Source organism: Cricetulus griseus, chromosome 3, assembly GCF_003668045.3.
Source record: "Cricetulus griseus strain 17A/GY chromosome 3, alternate assembly CriGri-PICRH-1.0, whole genome shotgun sequence".
Classification (NCBI taxonomy): Eukaryota; Metazoa; Chordata; class Mammalia; order Rodentia; family Cricetidae; genus Cricetulus; species Cricetulus griseus.
Window position 1 is genome coordinate 150,817,322 of NC_048596.1, and position 27,283 is coordinate 150,844,604.

Here is a 27,283-nt window from a genome sequence, read left to right on the forward strand (position 1 = left end):
GGCCAGGAACCTAGCAACTGCCTGGAGCAAAGCCAAATGAATGACCTTTGGCTGTGGCTCATTCCTTCCCTTTGGCCCAAGTTGCAGTCAGACCCGGATGTTCATCACAGCCTTCACCTGACATGAGACAATTGACTGGTTGAGAAGCCACACTGCTGTGAAGCAGTCAGGCTCAACCTGATCTGATACATGTAGACATGAACTTGCTCATTTTGACCCATAGATGAATATGTTTGAGTTAGGAGATATGGCAGCAGGCCCAGGCCACTGCCCCGATCAAGTCGCTATAAAGGGAGGAGTGTTGCCTTTGTGCCAGACCAGGGGCCCTCTGGGCAGAACATACCTAAAACAGGTCCAACACAGATCAACCTGCTGGCCACAGAACTGCCATCCCTAAGCATTAGCAAGCCCTTAATAACAGCAGAGACCTGCAGGAGCTGGGAGCCCAGCAGCCCTTGAAAGTCACTGCCAGCAGCCAGAGGTGGAGGAGTCAATCATTGTGCTCTGGGAAGCTAGTAACCTAGTTATTCTGGGCAGTGGTGGCGCACTTGGGAGGAAGAGGCAGGTGGATCCCTGTGAGTTCGAGGCCAGCTTGGTCTACAGAGTTAGTTCTAGGACAGCCAAGGCTACACAAAGAAACCTTGTCTCGAAAAACAAAAAGCAATAAAAATAAAAATAGCAAGTTACTTCTGTGGTTAAAAAGCAAAACATGGCACCACTGTTCTCAGACTCCATACTTAGAGGGCACATCTCCTCAGGCATGTCAGAAGGGAGTCCAGTCCAGGATTCTGTAGCCTGTCAGTCCCCAAAGGACTTGGATTAGGGAGCAGTGGTCTGCACAGATCCATCAGCCTCCCTACAGCCAACTTCCACCTCAAATGCCCAGATGACTTTCCTATTTTTGCCACTACCTCCTCTTTTCCTCCCCTCCTGTTTAGGTCAAAGTCCCCTTCCCCACTGCTTGTCACTCAGGTTTTCATCTTGTGACACCCTTGCCACACTAATTAAACTGCTTCTGCCCCTGCCTCAGCCCTCCCCCCCACTCCCAGTTCCCAGCTTTCCCTGCCCAGCCCTTGGCCTTCCCAAAGGGCTATGTCCCTTCTCAGACTTAAAAAGTACTCAGTTAGCAGCAGCAACAAGAGGACTGGGGTCAGGGAGGGCAGAGGGGAGGCTGTGGAATGCCTCAGGGAGCATGCCCTAGAGAGAGCCAGGCAGCAAGGCAGGCAAAAGGCCAACCAGCTTTACCAAAGGATGGCTGGAGGGGTTTTTTTTGTTTTGTTTTCTTCAGCCACCCTTCACCGTAGGATGGCTAGTGATTTGTTTTATTCTGAGTGTTTTTGGTTTTGGTTTTGGTCTTGTTTTGAGACAGGATCTGACTCTATAGCTCTGGATGGCCTTGCTATGTTGACCAGGCTGGCCTCCAGCTCACAGAGATCAGCCTGCCTCTGCCTCTCAAGTGCTGAGATTAAAGGGGAGCACTTCTGTGGCCCACCTAGGTGGCTGTTTTAAGGTACTGACCCCTCTGTCTTGGTTTCCTCACTAGTGAGATGAGATAGTAGTGTACAACTCGTGGGGTGACAATTCAGTCTGGTGTTTTATGTAACTAACTAATTATACCGGTGATTAGCTCAAGAGGTTAAAGTATTACAGAAGGGTTTGTAGTCAAAGAGTAGGGAACCCTGGAAGGCTGTGAGGCACAGGAAAGGCATGATCATTTTCATGGGAGGTGTAGACATGGAGAAGGAGAGAGAAGAAAATGCACAATGCAGACTTGAGAGGTGGAATTGGCAGGGTGCTGTGGCTACTAGACATAGGTCTGAGGTCAAGGATGACTCAATACCTGTTAACCATCTGGCTAGCCTTTGAAAGGGGAGCAGGCTTTCATGTTTAAGCAGCCCCTGCCCCCAGCCACTCCATAGCAAATCATAACTTGTTCAAGGGAACACTTGGCCTCAAGATGAGAAGTAGAACACAAAAGCCACACTCAGTAGATATTTGTGGAAAGAATGGCCTTGTCTTCTAGTGTTCTAAAGGGATGTTTTCCTGAACATCTCCTCTGGGTATAAACCAGTGGCAAAGCAAGTACCCTTTTATCTCAGCCTCCTGTCTTATGTTTGGGCCACACAAGCATCTGTCTGTCTGCAGGAACCATGGGTGGAACTGAAGGCTGCCAGCCCAGCCCAGCAGGGGCATTGCTGCAGGTTGGAAGAGGCAGAGCCCCACTCAGTCACGTGGAGATCACCCTCATTCTCTCCTCGTCCTGCTGAGAGTATGCCGGGGCCTGTTCTGGATACCATGGGGCAAGAACTGTACCTTTTTGTCCACCAGGCGTCTCAGTGCCTGGAGTGGGCCCGGCTTACAAATAACTATGCAATGGTAAGCCATCAGCACCACCCAACAATAAAGACTGTCTTCCTTGTGAGACAAGCGACACCACCAGCCAAACTGGCTGATCAGCAGGTGTGTGAGTACACCACACCTACAGGCAGTGTCTGTAAGCCAGAGGAGACAGCATGACTGCTAAGGAGGTGGGGAATTCGAGCAGACATCAAGGATTCTCACCCTCTGAATATTGAACATTAGCCTGTCCCACAGCTTACACATGGTAAAAATACATCTGCTATGCCAGCCCAGGCATGACAGGAGGTGGAACAGTGTGAGTGTCGTGCATGAATAATAGACATGATAGTGTGTGTGCATGGAGGGTTGGTGACGGTCCTCACATTGTCTGAATTCTTCATTCACCCATTGATGCTCTTTGAGATGGTGTCCCATTATGTAGCCTAGGTTGGCTTTGGACTGGCTGTGTAGCACCAGGCTGGCCTTGAACACTCACTCTCCTTGCCTCTGCATGCCACCATGCTCACCTACCTATTACAGGCCTTGAGAACTTTGTAGCTGCTTCCTGGCTCAGAGATCCTCCCCTAAGGATCACCCTAGCATGAAAATACCATGAGGCATAGAAGTGGTTGCACAACATTATGACTGTACCAACTGATTACACAATTGAAGGTGTTGTTTTATGTGATATGACTTTTGTGTCAATTTAAAAGAAAGAATTGGGCTAGGAAGGTAACTGTGGTAGAGCAGTTGCCTGCCATGCATGGTACCAGTAGGAAAGAATAATCCCCAGCCAGCACTCACTGCACAGCCATTCTGAGAAAGTGCCATAGGAGCATTGGCTGCCTTGGAAACTGTTCTTTCATTGGCCCAATCTATGGAGAGAAAGTGCCTCAAGGTGGCATGGAAAGCCAGGTCCCATAAGGAATGCTGGGAGAGAGTAGAAGAAACTGTTACACAGCTTACATGTGGTAAAAACATAGACATTTGCTATGTTAGCCCAGGCATGACAGGAAGTGGAACAGAGTATGAGTATCATGTGTGGGGGCCTAGAAGAAATGAGATCTGGGGCAGGGACTGAGATTGTTGCTTCCCAATGAATAATTCTTTGGAACTTTTTATGGTTTTTTTTAAAGGATTTATTTATTTATTATGTATACAGTGTTCTTGTCTGCATGTGTCCCTGCAGGCAGAAGAAGGCACCAGATCTCATTACAGATGGTTGTGAGCGATCATGTGGTTGCTGGGAATTGAACTCAGGACCTCTGGAAGAGCAGCCAGTGCTCTTAACCTCTGAGCCATCTCTCCAGCCCAGAACTTTTTATGTTTTAAACCACATGACTACTTCCAGCTCAAAGTATAATATGAAGTGAAGAGGAGCATATTACCTACACAAATAAGGTCTCTGCTTGCCCTTTTACAAACAAGCCCTCTGGAGGCCAGGCCTGCCTCAGTTCTTGGCCCCCGTTATCCACTTGTGACTCTGAGCCACAGTTTCCTTGTCCATGAGCAAGCAAGGCCTCCCGTGGCTGGTACAATCCAGTGGCAAGTGAGACAGCATGTCTCTGGGTACGCAGAAAGCATTCATGATCTTCTGCCTTGTCTGTTCCCTTCTCCACTCTTTGAGTCTGCCCCTTTAGGACTCCCCAAACCTTTGTGACTCATGGTTTCTTCACAGAGAAAGCTACAGATGGCTCCTTACAGAGTGAGGACTGGGCCCTCAACATGGAGATCTGTGACATCATCAACGAGACTGAGGAAGGGTAAGGTCCTTTCGGAGGAGTGTGGGAGGTGGTACAGGCTATGACAGCCAACCATAACAGTACATAGTAGCACTGATTCATACCTGTGTCTCACCAGATGATTCTCCCTAGCTCCCCACTGTGCAGTATCCTGACCCTAGACAACAGCATGGCATTGTAAACATCTTTGAGCCATGATCTAGTCCAGTACCTTTATCAGGTGGATGAAAAGCTCAGAAATGTTCAAAGATTTGGCTCACACTGTGAGCCAAGTGGTGGTAACCCTCAATTTTAATCCCAGCACTCAGAAAGCAGAGCCAGGTAGTTCACTGAGTTCAAGGCCAGTCTTACAGAATGAGTTCCAGGACAGCCAGAAACCCTGTCTCACAAAGCCAAAAAACTAAAGACACAGTGTGTGGTCAGCTGGCCCCTTGGTGCATCACCTCCCTGGGACAAAGCCAGCTGGAGATTCACAGTTCCTTTCTGCATGGTGAGAACTGGAGTCCTGGGACAGCCAGATTTTCTCTTCCCTGAGATTAGAAACCAGCAGGGCTGCCAGCAAGTGCACTGATGGCAGTTAGTGAAGCAGAGCAGAGCTGCAGAGCAGAGTGGGTACCTACGGGCAGCTAGCTATGGGACCATGATGTTTGCTCAGAATGCTGAGCCCAGCCAAAGCACATAATGTGGGAGAGGTGTTGGAATCCTGTCTTCCTCTGCCTAATGCATGTAGGCCAACTGTGTGATGAGACCATGAAAGAGTTACATTACCTCTCCAGGACTTCCCCTCAAAGGCAGAGCTCTGTTAAATCCTGCCAAAACTGTAGTCTAAGTCCTTGAGTAGACCAGAAAGTAGGGTGAGGTGGAGTGTGGGTAGCCATGGCAGGCAGGGAGTACAGCCGGATGAGGCCTCTGCTCTGGTAAATGAGAACATCCTCCCAGTCAAGTGCAGATTGACACACGGGGTCAGGAGGCAGGGGGTGCAGTGGGAACTGCAGAGAAACCTCGGTTGTGCCGTGTGGCTCATTCCCACATCTGCATCTAGACTTGTAGTAAGGGTGGGTGCAAATGGGTAGATGTGAAGACCACCGGGGAAGAAAACAGAAGGCAGGCATGTTTACTGAGCCTCGGGAAAGGCCTGGAAGCTTTGTGGTGGTGTGCTGAAAGTCATTGCAGTATCTTTGTAGACAATGTTCCCATCTCCATGGTGAACTGGGGAAGCATTGTATTCAGAGTTCATTGACTGTGCCAATGTTTATTTGAGCACTTTAAATATTCCAGTCACTGCACAGGGCATCCAGGAGCCAGCAGTAGGCAATGACAGGCATGATTCTTGGTCTCACCAATCTTAACTAAACTTTTGTGTCTTTGGTGGAATCATGCCATTGCCATACATTTTTTTCCATCATTGTGGATACATGGTCCACTGCCAGTGCTGTCCCTTTTCTCCAGGATAGGCCATAAGTAAGAATAAGTACTTTTCAAGCACTAAAGTGGTCCACAGGTTAGCAACTGTGTCAGTCAGCTTTTTATAACTGAGATGATGTGCTTATAAAGAGAAATTTTTTATCTCAATTTTGGTTTGCTTTGGTTTTTGTTTGTTTGTTTTTGAGACAGGGTCTCACTGGCTTCAAATTCACTGTGGAGCTGAAGTTTTTATTTTACCCCACAGTCTTGATGTTGCTCATCATGAGGAGTATGTGATGCGCTACAACCACACACCTTATGGCCAGGGAACAAAACAAGAGTTACAGAGACCAGGGTTCCATGATGCCATTTATTTATTTATTTATTTATTTATTTATTTTTGTTTTTTCAAGACAGGGTTTCTCTGTGGCTTTGGAGGCTGTCCTGGAACTAGCTCTTGTAGACCAGGCTGGTCTCAAACTCACAGCCCTCTGCCTCCCGAGGGCTGGGATTAAAGGCATGCACCACCGCCTGGCTCATGGTGACCTTTAAAGTCACATCTGTGATGACAAAAAGATCACCCAGCAGGTTCTAGCACTGCCCTGCCCCCACCTCCATCTATCTGTCTATCTATCACACTTACACTTGGGATGGAACCCAGGGCCTTGCACATGCTAGACAAGCACTGCCACTGAGCTATTCCCCCAGCCTAGTCCCATCCTCAAAGTGTCTGTAGTGTCTGAACAGTGTCATTGTGAGCATGAAAGCATTTTTAAACATATGAGCCATTGGGAGACACTTGGGATCCAAACAGTATAGCAGTGCTGGCATCAAGGACTGAATGAAGCAGCTGCCCCTCAAACTGGCCAGGGAAAAGCAGAGAGCTGTCCGAGGTTCTGTGTACAGGTTCTCACTCTTCTGGACAGACTCCTGGACCTGCTCTGGCCTCTCTCCATTGTAGCACTGACCACAGCACAGCTTTGCCTCCATGTGGGATCCATCCTGGAGGCCTCTGCCTTCACTTCTGCTGAGGACCTTACCGGGATTCCATACTACCCCGATGTGGCCCTTAAAGGTCAGCACTGACAGACAGGCAGAGTCAGAATAACCTTCAAAGCCCCTCTGTCTGGGCACCTGCAGTGGGCCAGCTCTGCTGAAAGACAGTGTTTAAAGGACACTGCCCACCTGCTCTCTAGGAGTTGTCTTCTCTGCCTGGATAGGTTAGTGTTCCATTACAGGTCACACTGGAGGGGAAAGTTCCTTGGAAGCTTCATGGATCACTAGGCCTTCCCTTGGGTTTGAGGTTCAGGCAGGCTCCAACAAAGACCTTCAGAGCAGAGCAGCTCTGGCAATGCTAGGGGAGGAGTAGTCAGCAGGCGGAACATGGAGGACAGCAACACACACCCCCAGTCTCCTGACCCTCCAACTCCGCTATACTGTGTTGTCTCTTCTCTGTCCTTCCAAAGCAGTTTCTCCCCAACAAGCCCTGGCTCAAGCTCTCCGTGTACTTGAACCCACTCTCTCTGGCTGTCCTCCCACTTGTCCTCCCCATCCTTTAGTGTTGGCTACTTCCTGGAGGGGCCTTTTGGACCCACCCCATTCTCCCTCAAGACTGCTTCTTCCTTCAATTGTCTCAGAGTCCTTGGAAGAAGTGTATGTACATGCACGTACACATACACATACATGAACACACAGGTGCTTGGTTAGACTTGACCGGAAGATGGATAGTGAACTGTCTAAGATGTGGTGTTAGAACATTCTACCTGTGGTCATTTGTTCTTTGCGTCAACACCCAGAAGGCCCTGGGAGCTGTGGGGTTCATGAGAAATAGCAAGTTCTGGGCCCTCCCCACTTGTTGGATTCTAATACTCTCAGCTAGGCACTCACACCTTGCCCGACATGAGTCTATAATGGTAGGTCCAGGGTCTTCCTGGTGTTCGGACTATCAGGGTTTCCTGAGAAGGTCATGGTGGGTCAGCAGTATCCTGGTGTAACCAGAACCTGGGTACACAGTCAGGCACAGGGAGGAGGGCAGATTCCTCCTCCCTGGTTTGTAGGTTTGCAGAGTCTCCTGAGCTTGGTCCTTAGCCTCTTGTGCTGGGGAAAAGGGTTCCATGCCTAAGCCCATCATTCTTTTTGTCCTTTTTGCCAGTCCCAAAGATGCCTTCCGAGCAGTAAAGAAGCGAATCGTGGGGAATAGGAATTTCCATGAGGTCATGCTGGCCCTCACGGTGAGTCTGGACCATGGTCTGCTGAAAGCTGTTTCTCCTTAGTTAGATCCAGTGGACCTCCCATCCATGCTAAGGTTTCTCATCTGAGGACTAGGAAGGAATCACCATGGGGGAACTGTTTTCCCATCCGAACTGCTGGTGGAGGTGGATGACAAAGCAAGGGAGCTGGAAAGGAATTCCTAGCCTTAGCATTGGGAGTAGACATACTGGGGTCATGTCCTGCTAAAACTGCTCCCTGAAAAATGAACATAAAACAAACATCAGTATCTAAGAACAAGATTGGCCACAGCACTGAGCCAGGCCACATGGGCCAAGCATCAAGCATCCATCTTGTGTTCAGGACAGCCTGGCTGGAGAGTGGGTAGGAGAACACCCTGTTCCAGCCTCAACCATGGTGGTGCTTAGATCCAGATGGTCCTGCTACCCTGCAAAACCATGCTTCTGCTAGGTCATAGGGAGAGAAGGTCAGTGCTTGGTCCTTGAGTCATGTGTTACCTACCAATAGGGAAAGCTGAAGTTGTCGCTGACTCTTCCTAGAGGACCTCTGAAACACTAAACCAGTCTTTCTCAACCTGTGGGTCACAACCCCTTTGGGGGCCTAATGACCTTTTCATGGGGGTCACATTTCAGATATCCTGTGTATCCGATATTTACGTTACAATTCATAAAACAGCAAAATTATAGTTATGAAGTAGCAACAAAAAATAATTGTATGGTTGGGGGCTCACCACAACATTAAAGGGTTATAGCATTATAGCATTAGGAAGTTGAGAACCACTACTCTAGACCATGTGAGCTAGAAAGTAGGGTTATGTTACAGCAGGCCCTAGTCTAGTAGGAAGGGAGTACTGTCTGTCTCATCATTCTGCATGTCCCAGTCCCCTAAGAGGCAAGCCCCCCAAATCTAGCACTGTTCCCCTCCCCATGTCCTAGGAGATCCCTTCTGGAACCCCCTCTCCTTGTTCAGCTTCCCTCTGGGCTAGAAGAGGGGCCTCACAGAGTGCCAGCCCATATCCCCTCCTCTGATAGGGCACTCTCTTGGGCACCTTGACCTCCAGGTCTTAGAAACATGTGTTAAGAACTGTGGGCACCGCTTCCATGTACTGGTGGCCAGCCAGGACTTTGTAGAGAGTGTGCTGGTGAGGACCATCCTGCCAAAGAACAATCCACCCACTATCGTGCATGACAAGGTGTTGAACCTCATCCAGGTGCGTACTTTGACAGGGTGGGGTGGCTCAGTGGCCTTAAGGGGTTCGGAAGTGCCGGGGCTGTTCCCTGTCTGCTAGTGGCCTGCTTATGTGTGCAGCAGAACTTACCACTGTCTACTGAGCCTGGTGCACAGTGTTAGAGGACTGGGCAGAAGGAAGAAGAAGAGGGGAAGCACTTTTGTCCTCTGTCTAGGTGCCAGGGCAGGGCAGGCTCATAGAAAAGAAGGTGAGCAGTGGTTACCGGCCATGTCCCCTTGTCCCCTCTCAGTCCTGGGCTGACGCGTTCCGCAGCTCGCCTGATTTGACAGGTGTTGTTGCTGTCTATGAGGACCTGCGAAGGAAGGGCCTGGAGTTCCCCATGACTGACCTGGACATGTTGTCACCCATCCACACACCCCAGAGGGTGAGGAGAACTTCAAGTGGGGCAGGAGTTATCCTGAGGGGCCTATAGTGCCTTTCCGGAAGGCCTCACTGCCCTATGTCTTGCCCCCCAGACTGTGTTCAGTTCAGAGACACCATCCGGACAGAACTCTGTGGGCTGTGACACTAGTCAGCGAGGAGACCTGAGCCAGCATGCCACCCCTCTGCCCACTCCAGCTGTCCTCCCGGGCGACTCACCCATCACACCAACTCCTGAACAGGTAAATAGACAAGCCTGTGGCAGAGCCAGGAAGGTATCAGATATGGCCCCTAGCACTGGAAATTCCTTTGTCCACAGACGTATACTATTATCCCTATGTTCAGGGTGAGGCTCAGATAGGAAAGTCTACTCACTCAGAAACACATAGCTCATCACAATCAGCTGGGATTCAGGTTTCAGTCTATCTGACTCCTCGGCTGCTGTCATCTTCCTTCCATGGAGCCCTCTGTGCAGCACCAAGGAGAGGCAATGGCCAGCAGGCAGGCCATCCCTTCCACCTAGGCCACTCCACTTTATTTTTGTGGTAATAGGCTCACATAGAATTTCACCTGAATTGAAATTATAGAGGACAACCTTAAAGGATCTATATGCTTGCTGGGATTGGTGGCACACCTTCCATCCCAGCACTTGGGAAGTAGAGGTATGTAAACAGAGATGGAGTTTTTCTTTTGTCCTGCTTGCCTGGTCCCAAATAGTCACCCAAAGCTTAATATTAATTATGAAATGCTTGACCAAACAACTCAGGCTTATTACTAACTAGTTCTTACATTTAAATTAACCCATTTTTATTATTCTATGTGTTGCCACATGCCTCATGGCTTTAACTGTGCTCTAGCACATCTTGTTCATCTGGCAGCTGGCTCGCATCTCTCCAGACTCTGCCTTTCTTTCTTCCTGTATCTCCATTTGGCTTTCCCGCCTACCCTTATCCTGCCTGGCTATAGGCCAATTCAGCTTTATTATTAACCAATGAAAAGAATACATATTTACACAGTGTACAGAAGGATTATCCCACAGCAGAGGTAGGTGGATCTGTGTGAGTTCAGGGCTTCATAGTAAAACCCTGTCTCAAAAAAGGGTGGGGGGAGAGAGAGAGAGGAGAGAGAGAGAGAGAGAGAGAGAGAGAGAGAGAGAGAGAGAGAGAGAGGAAAGAGAGCTGCACAAAAAGAGAAAGAGCATATGTATTATACTGAGACTTCCCACATGCCTCATGAAGAAGCTTGGAGGACTAGCATGAGATTCTGGGGAAGTTTCCCTAGCCTATGGCTAGCTCTAGAGGGTCACCTGCCCCAGACTAGGTGGCTGTGATCTAGATCATTGGTCACTAGAGATGTGGTCCTGGGCTGGACTTGAGGCCTTCACGGATCTTAGACCATCATCAGTGAAGCACACTTCACTTAGCTGCTAGCATGCTGGAGGTAAAGATTCATAAACATTATGCAGATGACAGAAGCTTCATTCCAAAGAACTGCCACCTGACCACTTGTGTGCAGTGCAGGGTCTCAGCCCCACAAAGAGAAACTCCCATGCTATCTTATAACAAGTTATGAAACCTTGCACCACAGCAAACCATGACTAGAGAAGGCTGGCATACTAAGCCAGTAATTAAAGCCTACAAAACTATAAATTTACCCTGATATCCAAAACAATTATCTACCTTGCTTCTGGTTTTAACTAATTTTTCTAATGTCTGTGTATTAGGAATGATTGATTGCTTAGAGCTAGAAGGTTCTTGATAAACAAAACTGAGTATTTTTGTTTGAATTCATAGCCCCCTTTGCCTCTTGGGGCATGTTAAAATATTGCAGTGTGGTGATGTAACTCCTGGGCTCCTTTGTGGTGAGGTCCCTTTGGGTTTGGGAGTGGCAAGTTGGTGACGAACAGTTTGTCCACTCACACCGAGTTATTAAATGAGCCATTCTGCCTGACACTGCGGGGTCAGCTTCAGTGGACAGGTACTTGTCTCTGCATGCCTATGTCTTCATCCTCAAGATCCTTGAAGGTAGCTGCACCTATGTGTGATGATATTGTGTTCAGTGCTTGGCACTTATTAACTAGTCAGCAAATGATAGCTGCTGTCATAATCATGAAATTGTCACGCAGTCACACAATTTAGAATATACTAGTATTTCCCAAAATGTAGTCTCCTAGCCACTAGACTGATGAGCCATCCCATTATAAGGGGATTCTTGATCCAGATGCATTTGGGGGAGCCTTCATATGATTCTCATCATTCAAAATTGACATGTTGCCCATGAGAATATAAAACAAAAGACTACACAGTGACCTTTACAGCCTAATCCATTTGATTGACCACGTTCATTGTTATATATGTCCTCAGGCCAGGAACCTTGATTCCCTTTGACCACCGGTACAGGTACTAGATCTGAGTTTTATGTTCAAGTAGGCCTGGAACTTATTTTTGAGTGAGCCTGGGCCCCAAAATGGAACAGAGACAAGAAAGAATCCCAGTTCTCTTAAGGGAGGGAAAGACTTAGAGCCTACTCTGTCCTCCCAGACATAAGGGACCTGCAACCTTCCTACTCCCTTGGGAGAGCTGCCATTCCCTAGGGCCTCATTAATTGCCATCTTGGCCCCAAAAGATGCCAGTGTTCTTCCAACCGCATTCACTGGCTTATTTCCCTCCAACTGTCACACGTCCTTCAGCCTTCCCCCTGCACCCAGCTCCTGCTTTGGAGATGGCAGCGGTTGGTAGCATCTCTGAGAGGGGGCTGTGTGGTGGGATGCACCTTCTGCAGGCTCTTGAATACAGACCATCCCCAGCAGACAGGAGAGAAGTTGTGCAGAGAAAGTGTTGGTGGCACAGTTCTTGGACCACACATCTGTGGGAGCAGCATGGGCTCTAGATTCTGGCTTCTCTCCCCTTACGTACTATATGCATTTCAGATTGGGAAGCTGCGCAGTGAGCTGGAGATGGTGAGTGGCAATGTGCGAGTGATGTCGGAGATGCTGACAGAGCTGGTGCCCACCCAGATAGAGCCTACAGACCTGGAGCTACTGCAGGTGAGCACACAACCTGCCTACAGGGTCAGCCCCACCCAGCTGACCCCGTATACATCTACACCTATTTCTTCCCTGCCCACACTGCAATCTTTTGGTTTCTCTGGGAGCTCTGAAGCAATAGAAAATTTTACAAAGAGGAACCTTGGATTTGCATCAGATGAGAATTCAGATCTTAATTGTGCTGCTTTCCAGCCTGAACAAAATAGCCCCTCATTTTCTCCATCTATGTGGCTGCTTTGATGCAAGTGGGACATGAAAATTAAATGAGGTAGTATATATGAAGCATCTAGTCCTACACCCACTCTTGATAGCATGGCCAGCACTGGGAAGAAGCTGGAAGGACTGATTTCCACCTTTCACAGTATCTGAGGGAGGGAGCAAGAGGAACAGAGCAATGTGGGCTTTGAGAGGAGTGAGACAGGTGGGAAACACTGGATTTTGCTCCTGGGTGTCATGATAGTTGCCTGATCCTGTCCTCATATGGGGTGGGGTACTAGAGTGAAGGGGGCCAGGCAGCCTTCCTGTGAAAGGACAATCAAGAAGGCAATAAGAAAGTTAGGGATCACCAAAGCTTAGGAGTCTCCAGAATGCATGGAAGGACAGGATGTTTTATGTTCAGAATGCTCAGTGTGCTGTTCATGCATCACTCTCCCACCAGCCCCCAGAGAGCAGTTTGAGGCCAGGTCTTTATGCCCCTGTGACTGTTCAGAGGTCCGTATACTTGTTGGGGGAGGGACAGACTAAGGTAGGAGTGCCTTAGCTGAGTGGACTCTTGAGTGTGAGAACTAGATGAACAAAGGGGGTCGACTAAGGCTTGTTAATAGTTTTATTTGTCCCAAGCCAAGTCCATGTGCATATGAGCAGTCTAGGTTACTCAGAAGACTGGAGCCAGCTGGCAGGGTGACACAGAGTCAGTGCCCACATGATGCGCACTCTGCATGTGTCAAGCTCAATGTAGGTACTTGATATACATTCACTCATAACCCTGACCACACCCATTTTCCAGATCAGGAAACTAAGGCAAAGAGAGGTCATGTAACATGCTTAGGGTCATATGGCTAGTAGGTAGCAAAGCTGAGATTTGTGACTTGGAGCAACAGCTTCATGCTGTGTTCTGCTGTCCAGAGAGGCCCATTAGGAAGCAGAACATAATCCTCAGGTGTGGGTCATAATGGGAGGAAGAAAAGGGGATCCCAGGAACATTCAAAATCACCCTGAGCAGATGAAGAAACCCTAGGAGGCCTGGCCTGGAGTGGGTGAGGAACAAGGGCCGCAGGAAACCAAAGATTGGTGCAGAGCCCCGTCTTTGATCCTCACGAGAGAAAGTGTACTGGCATGTGGCCATGGTCCATGGCCAGGTGTGACAGGTAAGAAGTGACCAGTCTTACCCGTTGCCTATAGACCAAAGGAGGTTATATTTATTTTTGAGTCAAGGTGTCATGCAGCCAAGTCTTGAGCATTCTCTATCCCCCTTCCTCAGTCACTGACTGCCAGGGTTACAGATGCGTAGCACTACACCCAGCCTCTTAGTATTTTTCTTTTTCCAAAACAAGTTTAACTATGATTAAAAGCCAATCAGTAACATGATGACTAAATACAGTGTAGGATCCAGAAACAGAAAAAAATATATTAGCAAAAGGTGATAAAACATGAACGCAGCCGGGCGTTGATGGCGCATGCCTTTAATCCCAGCACTCGGGAGGTAGAGGCAGGCGGATATCTGTGAGTTCGAGGCCAGCCTGGTCTCCAGAGCAAGTGCCAGGACAGGATCCAAAGCTACACAGAGAAAACCTGTCTTGGAAAAAAAAAAAAAAAAAAAACATGAACGCATAGTTTAGTTAATACCAATGTTGATGTCTTAATTTAGATAAATGTCAAACTGGGTGAAGGCTCATAGGAACTCTGTGCAGCTCTTCAATAAATCCAAAAATTATCCCCAAACAGGGTTATCCAAAGGAAAAACAGTCAGTCAGTGAAAATAATGAGCCAAAAACTCAGGATATGTGGGGGTAACAGTCAGAGAAGTTACAACTTGTTCACATCCCCAGCCCCATCCTCAGGCCTATCATCATTGTCATCCTTCCATCCGCCTTTGTCTGTCCCTTTAGCAAGCATCTGTGTATGATGTGTGTAAGAGTGAGGACACGTGAGTACATGTCTATATACTTCTATATGGCATGCATATAGAAGTCAGAGAGCACCTATAAAAAGTTGGCCTCTCCTTCCACTGTCTAAGGCAGTCTATTTTGGTTGTGCGGCTTCACCACGTGTGCCAGGAGTTTGAGGTTTTTTGAGGAAACAAATATGGTGGCAGAAACCTGACTCTCCAGTTTGCACACAGTCCCATTAAACAAGCAGAATCATTAACATGGTGAGTTCCTGTGCTTACATGTTAGTGTGAAGCCTAGCAGTCCCAGCTACTCCAAAAGCTGTGGATCATTTGAGGCCAGTAGCTCCAGACCAGCAGCCTAGGCAACATAGTAAGACCCTATTTCACAATTAAAGAATATAATTACACCTGAGAAGTGACCTTGAAAACAGGTTTTCAAGACCCCCAAAAGCTGTTCTGTGGTGCCTTGAAGACCCTTTCACCAGAACAGGTCCAGACTAAAGTACCATCTGTGAGGGACATCCTTGTCCTGCTGTGTGGCCTGAATGTCCCCCTTCTCCCGGCAGGAACTCAACCGCACCTGCCGCGCCATGCAGCAGCGGGTCCTGGAGCTCATCCCACGCATCTCCAATGAGCAGCTGACAGAGGAGCTGCTCATGGTCAATGACAACCTCAACAATGTGTTTCTGCGCCATGAACGGTAGTCCCACCCCACCCTGGGCCCTGGCCTTGCTTCTCCACAGTCATTTCCCCTGTGCCTTCTTCAGGCACCAGCAGGCTACCAGGGGCATGTGCTTCCAGCTCCCTGCCCATCACTGAGATGCTTGGGTAGTAAGGAGTGATGAAAGTAGGCAGCAGAGCTCTCTGCTTACCTGGGAACAGGGTTTATTATTTATCCACCTCCGATTTGGGTGAGCTTCTTTTCTGTTTTTTCTCCACTTGCTGTGTGGTTTGCAATCAGTTGAGAAGGCTGGGCCCCTGAGGGCAACAACTGGCCAGCTTCTCCAGTTCATTAGCTCAGTAGGTTGCAGGACCTCCTCCTTGCCATCTTGAGATACACTGTGTGGTAGACCCCCGCAATACCCTAGCATCAAGCCCCTAACTCACCAGTTTATTCCAGTGCCAACCACTGCTACTCAGTTTCTCAACTAAGTCATCACCTCAGCTTGCAGGCAGGTGCCCAGAGACATTAGACCAGAAGATGAATTCAGAAGTGATGTCCTTTACACCAGGCCACAGCTCCAACAGGATGCACGCTAAGGTCTTCTCCATCTACCTCCTCAGCCCCTTGGAGATCAGGGTTAGAGACAAGTGGCCACCTTGGAGAGCTACCCACACATTCCCTAAGTGTAGAGCAGGTAACTGAGACAGTTTGACAAAGCAGCACTCACTTCTGCTTGCTGAGTGTCCCTTTCTTTTTCTCTGTGTTCTTGTCACTTATTTCTTGCTGACAATTACAGGGTGGCCCTATAACTGATTGTATAATTTCCAACCCTTGTGCAAGTGAAAGAGGGGCTCTGCTAGTGGTGATGTGGGAACAGCAAGTAACACTGGATCTGTTATGAGGACCAGTGTATCATCACCCTGGTAGTGACCTGTGATTTCAAAAACCCCTGGGGGTCCTCTGGGGACTGTGTCAATTTGACCTTTTGACTAGGGTCTTTTCTGTCTTGTAGGTTTGAGCGGTTCCGAACAGGCCAGACTGGCAAGGTAAGAGGCATCTCTTCTGGGACTAGGTTGTGCTGTATTGATAGGAAGTGAGAGGGAACTTCTTACCCTCTCCCTGAAGCCCTGCACAGGGTACTGGTGCTTTTTAGGCTCGTGAGGAAGTTTATTCTGACTTCTTATACCACTGCCCCTTTAAGGGAATTAAGGCTTTGCCTTCCCAGCCTCCCAGGGTACAGTTGAGCTGGAGCCCAAGTGCAAGGGGAGAAGCTCTCCAACTCCCATTCAGAGATGTTGGGGCCTGGAGGCAGATCACTGCATCCAGAAAGTTCATCCAGGCATTTCCCATCATCTCAGGCCTCCAGTGAAGCTGATCCAGCTGCTGACTTGATTGACATGGGTCCTGACCCAGCAGCCACCAGCAACATCTCATCCCAACTGGCAAGAATGAGTAAGTAAAGGGGGACAGGGGGAGTGGCACTCCAGCCTAGATTATGTTACAATGTATAATTAGCCGCAAAGTTCTGGGGGTACCTTCCTGTATTCCCCAACAGCAGTACATTGGTCGAGGTCTCACTTTGCTGGGATCCCAAGCCAAATCTTGCTGCAGGGTTGGGCACTTGAGTCAAAACTTGTGAGAATGCCCTGAGCCCCTTGGATCTAATAAATCCCTCTGCGCTCTGACCATCCCTCTGCACTGATATCCTCCACAAAGCCTGTCCTGAACAACCTGAGGGTGTTCAGTCTGCTGCTCAGCCTCAGGTATCAGTTTCTACTTGAAGAAGGAGTGGGCCCTTCTTTAAGGTTGGGAGAGTAGATCTAGAGACTCTCAGAAACAAGCTCCCCTCAGGGCTGAGCCAGAGGCACTCTGTGTTTTGGTGGCACTTGGGGTAGAACCCAGGACCTTGCACATGCTAGACAAGTGTTCTGCCTCTGAACTATACTCCCAGATCATTTATTGATTTCTTTTGTTGTGTTTTGAGAAGAGTAAATAGTTTAGGTTTTATTTGATTTTAGTGACTTTTGATCTACTTGTTTGTTTTTCAAGACAGGGTTTCTCTGTGTATCTTTGCCTTTCCTGGAACACTCTCTGTAGACCATGCTGGCCTTGAACTCACAGAGATCTGCCCACCTCTGCCTCCCAAGTGCTGGGACTAAAGATGTGAGCCACCACATCTGGCTTGACCCAGGTTGTTGCTAAATGCTTAGTAGCCTGTCTAGGTTTGCCTTGAACTTTCTCCATCCTCCTGCCTCAGTCCTCTGAATTCTGAGATTACAGGTGAGTGAACCTGGCTGTACTCTTGATAAATGTGAGCAGTTATCACCCTGGTCTTTTTGTTGTTATTGGTTTTTGGTTTTTTTTTTTTTTTTTTCCTTTTCCATTGGTGTTTTGTATTGTGACGTGCTTGGGATTAAGCCTAAGGCCTCAAGTATGCTAAGCAAGCCCTCTACCATGGAACCGTATCCCAATTCTTTGATTTTGAGACAGACTCACAAAGTTCCCTAAACTGTCCTTGAGCATGCTTTGTAGCCCAGGTTAGCCTCAGTCTCCCCTAAGGCTAGGATTACAAGCCTACACCACTAGGCCTGCTTGGGATTGGGTGTAATGTTATTAACTGCCTGCTCCATGCCAAGCCCCAGGAATCCATACAGCTCCCACTTTGAATAACTGACACTACACTTGTGAAAAGTCAGATGTCATCACTGTCCTGCTGGCAAGCCTCTTCCACTAGGGCAATGGTGATCTCCAACCATACAGTTATTTCATTGCTACTTTACAACTGTAATTTTGCTACTGTTATGAATCATAATATAAATATCTGTAAAAGTGTTGTTCAATCCCCAAAGGGTCACAGCCCACAGATTGAGAAGTGCTACTCTAGCAGATGTCACAGGCAGTGTTGTTCCTGTTCTCTGATCCTCATCACAGCCAGGAGAAAGTGATTGTGTGCCCACCTCCTTCCACCTAAACCCTAGTGCTCTCTCAGCAGACAACCCTAGACCCAGACAGAGCAAGGAAGAGCAGGTGGATGTCTCACCTGGCCTTTCTGTCTCTGCAGACCTTGGCTCCAGCAGTGTGAGAGCTGGCCTGCAGTCGCTGGAGACCTCAGGTCACCTGGAAGATGACTTTGACATGTTTGCTCTGACTCGGGGCAGCTCACTGGCTGACCAACGGAAAGGGTAAGTTTCCTGTTCCATCCTGCTCTCCATCTAGATTGGAATCTAGATTGGAAGTGGACAGGCAGGAAAAAAGACACACAGTCCCTAAGTTCAGTCCAGCATGGCCTGGAGAGCACTGTGGTCTATAGACAGGAAGGGATGAGTAGGGAAGGGATGTCAACATCTCACCAGAACCAGAACCAAGGCTAGCTATAAGCCACAGGACAAGTGGCTAGCATTTGGCAGCACCAGGTTCAGAGTCTTCAGACTCTTGTCCAAAATTTTGTGTCTGGCTAGCCCACTGTCTTATGCAATATGCAGCCAGTCCCATACCCCTAGGGGCAAGGAAGCCCCCTAATAAAGCCTTAGGGACTTTCAAATCTTGGCTATTGTCCCAGAGCCATCCTCATCCCCAGAGGAGACTCTGGCTTCATTAGTGTATGTTATCCCTTTGTTTATGACCCCCTTAGCTGAGCTGTGGGCAGCTATGGTTCTTACAACCAAGGAAAGTTCTAGATTAAAGAAGCCTCCTAATTGCTCCCACATGACTCCTTAGTGACTATTCTGTCTTTGGGAACTTTGTCACTGAACAGCAGACACTTGCCAGAGAGGATTCCCTGTGCTCACTGCAGATCCAGGTACAATCTGACAGTCTGCAGCCAGCAGGTCCACACTGAGCTGTGAACTAGATTTGCCTTTACCCTAAACAGTCTATACTCCCAAGCCCAGAGACTCTAGAACTAGCAGCTTACAATTGCCATGGAGTTAAGGGTGCTGCTAAGGCTGCTATGCAGATGAAGGCTAATGAGTCTAGTGGGACCTGCACTCAGGAGTGTAGCCTGTCCACATGGGCCCCAGCATACAAAACAGCTGGGGAAACTGGAAAGTGCCTACTGTTGAACTAGTCTGCCAGCATGGCTGGGATGTACTGTTGCACCATCATCCCTCCACAGGGAAGGCATACATGCAGCCTGCCCTTCAGGGCAGCAGTCTTCATGTAGTGGTATGCATGGCCGTTGTTGTGTGGTACAGTGCTTGGCTGGCAGGGCAGGTAGCTCTTCAGAGGGCTCAAGCCAGACAGGGGTTTAGGGAGCATCTCAGGTCCTAGGAACAGCATGTGCAAAGACTTGGAGGCAAAGTGAAGGAGCTTAGCTCTGGCCCTTCCCTGGGCACACATGTGAGAAAGGGAGCAGATCCTGATACACAGAAGTTCTTCCTCATGCTGGCAGTAGGGGACAACAGGGGCAGGGGAAGCACTTGCTAGCGGATTTGCATCTTTGACACTCCCTTTGGCTGGCATATCCATCTGTACCCATCTTAGGCCTTTGTTTTTCCTGTACCCGTCACTATGCTTGGTCCCCACCCTACAGAGACAGGACTGGACCCTAGCTATGAGGTCCTTGTGCCTTTGTTGCAACTGAACCACAATTGATGAAATTCAGATGAGAACTACTCAAAAAGGAACTTATGGGTCCCTTTGAAATTCAGGTGGGAACTGCTCAAAAATTCTCAGTGGGCATGGGGTCACAATCTATTTCCTAGTCTTTCAACTTGGCTCAGTATGGTCACAGCCATATGTGATCTTGTTCCTGGTCTTTGATCACATGCCATCCCTAGATTCTCATGCTTGGTTGATGCATGTCATTATGGACACATATCTGAGCATAATCCGCAACAGCAGAAAATGGAGCTCCTTTTTCTTGTCCCAGGCTTGGAGAGAAGGAGCCTTGAGCCACTCCTGCTCAGACCAGCCCAACTCTGGCTCACCCAGTCCTCTCAATCCTCATGTTGTCTGTGAAGCCTGGTGTGGTCAGGCAGCATCTGATGTCATGCTGCTCTGTCTTTCAGGGTCAAATATGAAGCCCCCCAAACCACAGATGGCCTGGCTGGGGCCCTGGATGCCCGGCAGCAGAACACCAGAGCGGTAAGCATAGAGGTCCCATTCTACTGGGAGCCTCCCAAAAATCAGGGCCTATGGGCCCACTATGAGCTCAGAATTGGCTGGGCACAGCCTCTCAATTTTGCTCTCAGTTGACTCTCTGTGGCTAATGTGATTATTCCCAGTTGAGAGCCAAGGAGGCACCAAGGATTTCAACCCAATCCTACCTCAGGAACCGGTGTTCAGTACGGTCCTGCATCCACTTCACCTGCAGCCTTGGGTCATCAGGCAAAGTAACCCCCTAGCCCTGTTTCATCTCTCCCTGGAACTTTAACAGCAGTACTAGTTCAGAGCAGCCTGTTCGAGAGCAGCACTCTCTGGCTAGCAGGAGTGTGAGCAGAGGGGAATAAAATGGAGACCCTGGAGCAACAGTCAGAGTTCCCAGGCACTCGCTTTTTATTTGTTTGTCTTGTGAGACAAGGTTTCTCTGTGGCTTTGGAGGCTGTCCTGGAACTCGCTCTGTAGACCAGGCTGGCCTCAAACTCACAGAGATCCACCTGCCTCTGCCTCCCAAGTGCTGGGATCAAAGGTGTGTGCCACCAAAACCCAGACTCCTAGGCACTCTTTTAAGTCCAATTAATCTCCTGACTGTGTGTTGAGTGGCAGCCACATGCCCACTTGAGCATCCTGTGGTCACCCTCCCCAGTGGGAAGATCTCTTGAGTGGCTAGGACCATAAACGATGTCCTAGGTGAGGTAAAAGCCATTTGAAAGCCTTGGCCAGGGCTGGAGAGATGGCTCAGCGGTTAAGAGCACTGACTGTTCTTCCAGAGGTCCTGAGTTCAATTCCCGGCAACCACATGGTGGCTCACAACCATCTGTTATGAGATCTTGTGTCCTCTGCTGGCATGTAGGCAGAAGACTGTATACAAAATAAATAAAATCTTTAAAAAAAAAAAAGAAAAGAAAAGAAAGCCTTGGGCACAGGAGGGACCTCACTCAAATGGAGCAGGATCTGGTGATTCCCAGGAACTCTCCATCTGCACTCCTGTGCCTCCCAGCTCTTTGCTTGGGGTCCGTTTCAAGTCAGAGCAGAACAGGCACAAAACACTGGGGCAGACAGGCTTCATGGAATCCAAAGGGTCTCCACTGGGTGCGGCAGAGCATACCTGCACTGGGCCTCTGTACCTGTGCATGCTTTTGAACCATCACTTCTTGAGCCTATGCTCTGTGTTTGGCCCTATGCTAAGCCCTCATGTTTCCCTCGTGGGAGTCACCACACAGTCCACTCCTGCTGCGTCTCAAAGACAGGGGCATCTTCTCAAACAAACAGCCGCCAAAAGCATGGTCAGTGTTGTGTTTCCAGGCTCCCACAGCACCTTGCTGTAGCCCACAGTGGGAAACACGTGCACAGCTCCACTCACTGACAAGCATGATCATGTGTTCACTCCCTTTCCCCTTTGCTTGAGCAGCCATCTGTTGGACACAATTTTTGAAGACCAAGCCAGCACCCACTCCCAAGGGCTTAAGTCTCACTATAGGCAAGACCACATAATTCACTGACTACCTGGATGAGACAGCAAGATCAAAGTCCAAAATGGAGCTGGCTGGCAGCGCCTTTGTCCAAGACTCAACAGAACTCACAACTTGTATGTGTAGTTGTTGCACCAAGGGCCAGATTCCCTTCCTTCACTCCCTAGGGTGCAGCAGTGGGCTTGGCTTACTGATCTGTGTACTATGTACAGGGAGGTCAGTGCATAATGGACTGGAAGCCCTCCACCACCCACATGATCTGAAGCCTAGAAAGTTCTTCTTCACTGTTGGTAACTCTGAAGCCAATGAGTAGTCTTTCTGAAACTTGGGTGCCCTTCAGAAGCTCTTGGTAGTCACCAGTCTGGCTGACAGATGCTGTTGTTCAGCTTAAGTATGCAGGCCATCCTTTGGGGTTTCCTGGGAATGATGAGGACTTTCTTGTTACTTTCACATTACCCCACCCTGGAAGCTCTGGGCTCCTCCCATCATGGTTATCCTGTAGTGAGGCACCCTGGGTAACTTCCTTCATCCCCTTGACTCTGCTACCATACCTGTGTATACACACACAGTCACATATGTGCACATGAACATCTAGGTGAAAGAGGCTACCACCGACCACTGGCCCTGAACTGAACCCTCCTGCTTACCACGCTGGGGAGGCTCTTTGCCTGAAATGAGAGGTGGTAGTGTAAAAAACCTAATGATCAGTGGTCAGGCAAAGCATATGAGCAGGGACCAGGCCACAGAGTTGGTACTGGGGAACATGACCCAAGGCAGCCACAAGAGAAGAGGCTCAGATTCAACTACTCCTTCCTCCAGCAGTCAAGGGGCAGCAGTTAGCTGGGAAGACCCCGCCTGCCAGAGCACCTGCCCTTGGAAGGCTGCCTCCGCCTCTTCTCTGCACTAGGTGATAAGCTGGGACCCTAAACTGGTTTGGTCAGAAACTCTAGCTCTCTTATGTCTAAAAACTACCAAACAGGAACTTAGAGTTCCCAGGCTTCCTTCCTCTGTACAGGCTCTCTGCTGGTCTTACCTCCTCCTGACAATACACTGGATGATGGTCATGTTGTCAGGTGAAGAAGACAAGTACAAGGACATTTTGTAAGGTGCCAGGAGTCACTCCAAGGGCCATAGCAGACCATGTCTGTGCTTATGACCTCCAAACCAGATTGACACTGTGGAAACTGTTAACAGAGGAAGACCCCAGCCCTGTTCCTTTTAGGAGCCACCATGTGACAGCCCATGTGTTTGGGCCCAGAGTCAAATGTTTCCATCTAGAAAACTGCCCAGCCTGGGCTTTTTTTGAACACTGGGCACCTCCTTCCTCTTGGAGCCTACTATTTGTGCTTGTGCCATTAACTGGAACTGCCAAGGTGCCAAGAGACAGAGCCTCCTGGCATTGCTCTGAGCACATGTGACCAGGGTTGTCCTTGTCTGGGATCAGATGTGCAGTCTCTCCATGTGGGGAGTAGCTCCTGTTTGCCCCTTGCTACTCTAGCTGTTGGGAGCACAGTCCCTGTATTCTTCTGGGTCTGTATTCCTTCACCCACAGCCTCGTTCACCCACAGCATGGCACCACTACACATGGTCCTAGGCAGCTAGACCAGGTAATCCCAGGATGTGTACCCCAGCAGGAGGCAAAGGAAACTCAGATCATGGTGGGTGAGTGAATTTCAAGGACTACTCAGCTTCCTCCTTGGCACCCAGACCACTGCCCCCACCCACCTCACTGCTGCCTTCCTTGCAGATCCCTGCCACCCAGGCCCGCATCATGGAGGACATTGAGCAGTGGCTGTCCACAGACGTGGTAAGTTGGGTCTTACTCCTTGCCTACCAAGCAGGGATCCATTTGTCTTGTGGGGGCGGGGGCTGATGAATGATGGGTAAAGATCGGTAAATATAATATATGTCTTCATCTGGTCACCCACCATCCTCTCCCAGGCAACAGCCTCCCTGTCCCAGATCATACTCCTGGTGTGAGGTCCCTATATGTGTCAGCTATCATTTGGGAGATGGTGTTGGTTATAAACCAAGAGGCCTATAAACCGTGTCCCCACAATAGCCCCTGGAGACCTGAAGCCTCTCAGAGGGAGGCATCATAATCACCCCATGTCCTATCAGAAGGCTGATAACTACCAGGGACCCAGGTCCTGGCCCCCACTTTCTAAAGGGGCATGAAGTCCTGAACCTGGCATCAGGGCCTCTCCCCCCACCTTCTGCCACCACCTCTGTGGGCAATAAAGACCAGAGACAGCTTGGGCACTTCCCTTCCAAAGGCCACTGTCCATGCAGCAAGACTTAGGTTCTACCCACATCAGGCCAAGGACTAGGCAGAAGCCTCATTCCATCCCCGTGTCCCACATGTTTGGGTGGTTAATGGGATATAGCTTACCTCCAGCCAGATTTGAGCACAGCTTTAGCTCAAACAGCCTTCCATCCATGGAGTTAGGCAGTCGTCTCTAAATCCTGGAGGAAAGCAATGTGCTACTGGACACCACACCTGGGCTTGATGTCTTATGCTTAGCTTCCAACACCCACCAGCTTGGCCTCGGCTACAGTTTCTTCTTCTTCCTTCCTTCCTTCCTTCTTTCTTTCCTTCCTTCCTTCCTTCCTTCCTTCCTTAGTGTGTGTGTGTGTGTGTGTGTGTGTGTGTGTGTGTGTGTGTGTGTTTGTTTGTTTGTTTTGAGACAGGGTCCCTCTATCTTTCTATGTAGTACTGGCTGTCCTGGAACTCACTCTATAGACCAGGCTGCACTTGAACTCACAGAGATCCTCCTGCCTCTCAAGTGCTGGGATTAAAGGTGTGCGCCACCCCACCCAGCCCCATCTTCCCTGTTTCTTGACATAAAAAGATTTAATTTTTAAAGATTTATTTATTTTATGTGTATGAATGTTTTACCTGCATGTGCATATGTGCACCACATGCGTACCTGGCATCTGAACAGATCAAAAGAGGGCATTAGAGCCCTTGGAACTAGAGTTAAAATTAGAGTTAAACAGCCATGTGTGCTAGGAACAAAACTCAGGTCCTCTACAATAGCAAAAAGTGTTCCTACTGTTCCAGACCCCCTGAACAACAATGTCAGTTAGGAGGCCTGGGCAATCTATGGGACCTCTGGTAGTGGACCAGTATTTATCCCTAGTACACGAATGGACTTTGGGAGCCCACTCCATATAGAGGGATACTCTCTCAGGCTACACACATAGAGAGGGTCTAGGCCCTGCTCCAAATGATAAGACAGAATCTGAAGATCCCCCATGGAAAGCCTCAACCCCTGGGGAGCAGAAAGGGGTTGTGATAGGGGGTGTGGGGGCAGGGGAAGAGGGGAGGGAGAGGGAACTGGGATTGACATGTAAAAGAAGCTTGTTTCTAATTTAAAATTGGTCTAATTACAATTATAAAAATAATTTAAAAAAGTGCTCCTAACCACTGAGCATCTCACCAGCCCTAATTTTATGTTTTAATTGTGTGTGTGTGTGTGTGTGTGTGTGTGTGTGTGTGTGAGAGAGAGAGGAGAGAGAGAGAGAGAGAGAGAGAGAGAGAGAGAGAGAGAGAGAGAGAGAGAGAGTGCAGTGCCAACAGAGGCCAAAAGAGGGCATTGGTTCCCCTCAACTGGTGTTATAGACTGTTATGAGTTGCCTGATTTTTGTGCTAGGAACTGAACTCTGGTCCTGTGTGAACAATGTAAGCTGTTAACCATTAAGCCATCTCTTCAACCCAGCCTCCCTGTTTCGAAGGAGAAACAAGTCATGGCTCAGAGAAATTGGAACAACCTGGAGCCCTGCAGCTCAGGAAGGAGTGAACCAAGGCCTATGTCCTAATCCCAGGATCAACTTAAGCACAACATCAATGCTGGTCCTGGTCCCAAAGGCCTGCCCTTGCCCACTGTGTGGCAGGCTGTGTGTACTCCCAGCAGTACTAACCTCTATCTTTCCCTCTGCATTCTCAGGGGAACAGTGCTGAGGAGCCCTCTGGTGTCACCAGTGAAGGTAACAGATCACCCCGTCTACCTACCCCTCCCCTGAAAGTAATAGTCCTGTCCCTGTCCCTGTCCCTGTCACTCTTCAGCTCTAGCCTACAAGCCTACTCTTTCCCACTAGAATTTGACAAATTCCTGGAAGAACGGGCCAAAGCTGCTGATCGCCTGCCCAACCTGGCCAGCCCTTCAGCTGAGGGACCCCCGAGACCTTCTCTTGGCACAGCTCCTCGGAAGAAGACCCAGGAGAAAGATGATGATATGCTGTTTGCCTTATGAATGCAGGGTCTGGCACCCTGCAGCCCGGGGCCTGGCACTCTCATACCCACTGGGATCCCTCCCTCCCTTGGTGTTAAGGCTGCTTGGGGGTGTTTTGTCACCCCACTTCTCTCCTCCTGGAGCCTGGGCAGCAGTGGGATGAACTGGGGTTAATGGGTCCGCCCTCCGCTGGGATCCTGACTGGTCCTGCCTCCTTCTCAATCCGCTACCCACTATGACTTTGCTGAGACCTTAGGCCCCAGACAAGCTGACCTGATGTGACCTGATTGACCTGGTGTGAGGCTGCTTCCATGAAATTCCCCTGGTTCCTTCCCAGGGAAGCCCATGGGAGCCCTCCACAATCCACACTTCCAGTCTAGGTGATATGTCTAACAGACATTACCACAAGCCTCGCCCATCCCTGCCCCTGCAGAGCAGGGCCTGAAGAAGGCTTTGGCTGGCTGTTGGGGTGGGCAATGGTGGCCTCTGCTGAGCTGCCCCCTGTCCAGGTACGAAGCTGCACCCAGTGAGGCAAGACCTCACCAATCTAGGTGTCAAGATGAGACCTTGGGGATTCTGTGCACCCAGAACCCCCCAGTTCCTCCACTGCCTCCCGGTCCTTGCTCTATTCCTCCAGCAGGGCTCCACCCACCTGAGGCTCACCTGTTGGTTGGTCCTCAGGTACAGGGCAAGGTGCCTTTTGTGTTCCCAAATAAAAGTAGAAAGCCACCTGCCCGTGTGATGTGCTTCTGGCAGGAAGCAGTTTGACCTCATGGCCGGCAGGACCTACTTTGAGCTAGAGGCTGACTGAGAGGGAGGCATCTGTAGATGTAGCATGGTCTAAGACTACTCACAGCCCAGCAGGGTGGGCACATAGCCATACTCACACCACACAAATCCAGCCTCCATCTGCTCTGCACAGGACAGCATCAGCCTCTTCAGGTTCCTTCACACACTACTACCCCATGCTTCTGCCCATCCTACAACAGTAGCACATTGGTCAAGAGAGGGAGCCTACTACTGATGGACAGTGTTGGCATGTTGGGGCAGCAGGTCACAGGGAGGATGCTTGTGCCAGCCATGGCCCAGGTACTCTGCCCTGTCTGCACTGGGCCATGTACATCAGGTGTAGGCACCCAGACCTTCACTGGTTCTACGCTGTCCTCAAGAGGCCTTGTTCTGAACTGTAGGTGCCTGCTGGCCCAGCCCTTACAGCAAGAGGGCAGAAGGCTAGCAGTGGTCAGCATATAGGATCTGGTACCTGCACTCTGAGACCTGGCCCAGCCCTCTAGGGACAGTCGGATAGCCTGCATAGGCCCTGGCTCTTCTGTG

At 49.4% G+C, this 27,283-nt stretch overlaps 1 protein-coding gene across 3 annotated transcripts in view; it reads left to right on the top strand.

Moving 5' to 3' along the window:
• Tom1 (target of myb1 membrane trafficking protein) overlaps positions 1–26,680 on the top strand; it is a 35,738-nt gene extending 9,058 nt beyond the window's left edge. The window contains exons 2-15 of one of the 3 annotated variants that reach the window (XM_027410540.2): positions 4,019–4,103; positions 7,639–7,717; positions 8,776–8,925; positions 9,119–9,328; positions 9,420–9,566; positions 12,254–12,370; positions 15,047–15,180; positions 16,157–16,190; positions 16,503–16,596; positions 18,206–18,326; positions 20,154–20,229; positions 23,464–23,523; positions 25,667–25,706; positions 25,818–26,680. In XM_027410540.2, coding sequence (XP_027266341.1) covers positions 4,019–4,103; positions 7,639–7,717; positions 8,776–8,925; positions 9,119–9,328; positions 9,420–9,566; positions 12,254–12,370; positions 15,047–15,180; positions 16,157–16,190; positions 16,503–16,596; positions 18,206–18,326; positions 20,154–20,229; positions 23,464–23,523; positions 25,667–25,706; positions 25,818–25,972 — 1,502 coding nt within the window. In that variant the 3' untranslated portion in view covers positions 25,973–26,680. Of the gene's footprint in view, positions 1–4,018; positions 4,104–7,638; positions 7,718–8,775; positions 8,926–9,118; positions 9,329–9,419; positions 9,567–12,253; positions 12,371–15,046; positions 15,181–16,156; positions 16,191–16,502; positions 16,597–18,205; positions 18,327–20,153; positions 20,230–23,463; positions 23,524–25,438; positions 25,589–25,666; positions 25,707–25,817 lie in introns of those variants that run through there. The other 2 variants (XM_027410541.2, XM_035442505.1) reach the window with 2 other exon arrangements.
• Positions 26,681–27,283: the final 603 nt, after the last annotated feature.